The sequence below is a fragment of the Macrobrachium rosenbergii genome, chromosome 26 (genome assembly GCF_040412425.1).
Source record: "Macrobrachium rosenbergii isolate ZJJX-2024 chromosome 26, ASM4041242v1, whole genome shotgun sequence".
Taxonomy (NCBI): domain Eukaryota; kingdom Metazoa; phylum Arthropoda; class Malacostraca; order Decapoda; family Palaemonidae; genus Macrobrachium; species Macrobrachium rosenbergii.
In genome coordinates this window covers 43,930,454-43,933,742 of record NC_089766.1, presented here as the reverse complement: position 1 = coordinate 43,933,742, position 3,289 = coordinate 43,930,454, and the positions used below count along the sequence as shown (strand labels likewise).

Sequence of the window (3,289 nt, the reverse complement as noted above, 5' to 3'; positions counted from 1 at the left end):
AAGACACCAGCACTTGGGAAGAGAGCCGTCAAAAGTGCATAGCCTTGAAATCTGACTTGGTCAAAATCACCCATGATGACGAGTACAACTTCCTCCATGGTGAGTAAAAGTAATCGTGACTTTAAATGTAACGAAGCCACTACAATAGTACCATCAAGTTTGCTTTATCAAACAGAGAAGTCACTGTTCTAAGCTCAAATAGACCTAGTCTAAGGTTTTTATCTTTAAAGAATTTAATATTACTGAACACAATACACTTTAATAGGAAGTTGCTGGTATGTACCAGTAAGCCCTTAGAAGACCAAGCTAACATAAAGGTTATTTCTCTTACTGGTACCAGCTGGTATCCCCAGAACAACTGCGCTATCTTGACGATCTGTCTCAAAATGAGTTACAGAGAGCAAAGCCAGATTATATATCATAAACTTCGAACAAGTTTACCTGTCATTTGTTTCCATAGAATTTCTAGACAGCTGATATAACTTTTATTTTCAAAAGTGGCCTATGAGACAAAGATGGAGAATTATACTTTCTCATTCAATCTAACCAGTTATTCTCTTTGCAGATCTTGCAAAAAATCACCACACCTACATAGGACTGAGTGCCCTGCAAGACGGGGGGACCTACAGATGGGCTGCAGATGGCACCGTTCACCAAATCGTGGAATCATGGTAAGATCTGAAGTTGTAGCAATAGTCATTCATGATTAATGAGATAGTTATCTAGACCTAGATCAGAAAATAACATTATGCTTCTTCAAGAAAACTAGGAAATAGAATAAAATAGAACACAGAATTTAAGCCAAAGGCCAAGCGCTGGGACCTCAGAGGTCATTCAGTGATGAAACCGAAATTGACAGTCAAAACGTTCGAAAGGTATAACAGGAGGAAAGCCTCGCAGTTGCACTGTGAAACAACTGTTAGGAGAGGGTAGAAGGTAAGGAGAAAGAAGGAGATTATGAATGAAGGTACAGTAAAAGGAATGATAGGGGTTATAGCAGCTAGGGGCTTTGGGAAGGGATGCTGTAAAGAACCTTAAGTAATGCCTACAGTGCACCACATGAGGTGCACTGACGGCACTAACCCCCCCTGGGGTAAATGAGTGAGTGACTACGACCTCTCTTCGCTGTTTCTCAGCAAAGATGATCTTACTCCCACCAGGTGGCGTGAAGGTGAGCCCAACAACCGTAACGCAGGAGAAGACTGTATCCACTACCACTCTTCTAACGAGGGTTTCAATGATATTGGCTGTGGCTCGAAGTTCAGGTAAGGAATACTGTAAAACCATTTCAACAGAAAAGAATTGTTATTAGACATGGGTAGTCCACTTCAATTAACTCCAAAAAAACAAAGTCTATAACAGCCTGTGGTGTGAATCTATTCCGTAGCTACTTTCTAAGGAATACTTTACATTGATCTAAATACAGACATCACCCCACTTACAAATGAGTTACATTCCGGATGGCTGTTTGTATGTTGAATTGTTTGTAAGGTGGCTACTGTACTCTTTACGCCTATTAAAGTACAGTATGATATAAATTCAATACATTACTGTGCGTCTTTTCATCCTAAAACACAATTTGCTGTACATACAATACTGTATTTTATAGAAAAGGTGCGCAGAACAAAATATGAACTTACAGGTGGCAAAGGGGAGTGCTCTGAACACAATTTTAATTTGTGATTCCGTTTGTTTATCTCTCTAAATGTTTGTAAGTTGAATGTTCATAAGTAGGGTGGTGTCTGTACACATTTTCCTTGTGCTATATGAAGTTGAATCATTGTTATTATCACCTTAGGCAACGGATTAGAAGTCAACCAAGGTTTCCAGTTCAAAATGATTTCCTTAGCAGAAGAAATATGAAAACATTACCTTATTCTACCGACAGGTACATCTGCGAGAAACCTGCCCACCTGGATGGGAACTTGGCTTCAGTGCTAGATGAAGAAACGCCCACAGAAAAGTGAAATGGAAATTGGATTAGGCCTAAGAACAGATTTCCTTCCAAGTGTTTACATAAAGTGAAACTGCCTGTTGTTATGTGCTTGTATTTCTTAAGCTGTACTCTGTTGGACAACTCCACAGCTCATGTTGACATTTCTTTAATTAACAGTAATATAACTTCAACATTTAAGTTTACATAGAAACTGCTATGCTGTACTTGTTTTAGAAAGGGGTCTTTTTGGCTACAAATGACCCTCCACAGTAATCTTTATGTGGAACTTAAGTTTAAAGCTATCTGGGTGCCCATTTGCTAGGAGAACTAAAGTACTTTGTGAACTACGTTTCTTTCAGAGTAGTTTCTCTGTTACGTCTTACTTTTTCTCTGGGTGAGCACAATCTCAGTCATCTAGGAAAGTAGGTTTGTAATTTCAATAAACGTGGTTGATCTGATCTGAAAGGGGGTGAAATCTCTCATGAGTTTTTAAACACGCATTTTGTCTCCATCACTTATGAAACGATACCTACAACAGCTTTGACAGGGGATGCCTCCCTCAGTTAGACGAGCAAACTTCAGCCTGTATCCCATAGGCAGTCAGCAAACAATTCTGGTTTCATTTCTTTGTTGGAAAATTTTTAGTTATCTTTGTAGGACGTGTGCATACTGTAATGTATAAGTTACCCAACCAAATTTTGCAAAAAGAACATTCTTGCTGTGAAAAGACAGAAAACTACTTTTTGGATTCCCTACAAGAACAGAGAAGCAATATTCCGTTGTGAGAAAAACTTTCTCAGAGAAACTGTCTAAAATAATCAACTATGGATTATTAAGAAAATATACTGCGTGCTCAACTGCAGTACCTCTTTATCTCATTGCTTTCCAAAATACTTCTGTTTTTTCATGAACATTACTTCAAGCCTAAGCCCAGACATGCAAATTATATTATATCAGATATGCAAATTATATCAGTATTCTATTTTAATAGTCTAAGTCCCATGCTGCATTTATATAAAATCTCACCCATCAAAATTAATACTTTATCTTAAAAGACAAGAACTACATTTGTAGCCTTACTGCTCAGGAGATAAATAAAGTATTACTGTTATACTTCTCTTTTTTTCTAAAATCTAAAAGGAAGTCTGCCGTTTAACAGCTTTGTATCACATTATTATTACATTGACTGACAGTTTCTGTATGGTTGCATGACAGGACATACGTTAACAATTACTGTTGGGGAATAAAGGAAGGTATAAAAATTGGTGTGGCCAGTTCCATGCGCAGTAGTACTGTTTCTCCCTCTGAGCTGACATCTAATTTATGATCTCAGTCCAGTGTGCTGTTATTTTT

General features: G+C 37.9%; 1 protein-coding gene across 2 annotated transcripts in view; it reads left to right on the top strand.

Moving 5' to 3' along the window:
* The window catches only part of LOC136853146 (hepatic lectin-like), a 5,338-nt gene extending 2,289 nt beyond the window's left edge, over positions 1 to 3,049 (top strand). For both annotated transcript variants that reach the window (XM_067128455.1, XM_067128454.1), the window contains exons 3-6: positions 1 to 99; positions 566 to 671; positions 1,161 to 1,265; positions 1,889 to 3,049. The exon at positions 1 to 99 is cut by the window's left edge and continues 60 nt beyond it. In XM_067128455.1, coding sequence (XP_066984556.1) covers positions 1 to 99; positions 566 to 671; positions 1,161 to 1,265; positions 1,889 to 1,967 — 389 coding nt within the window. In that variant the 3' untranslated portion in view covers positions 1,968 to 3,049. The remainder of the gene's footprint in view (positions 100 to 565; positions 672 to 1,160; positions 1,266 to 1,888) is intronic.
* Positions 3,050 to 3,289: the final 240 nt, after the last annotated feature.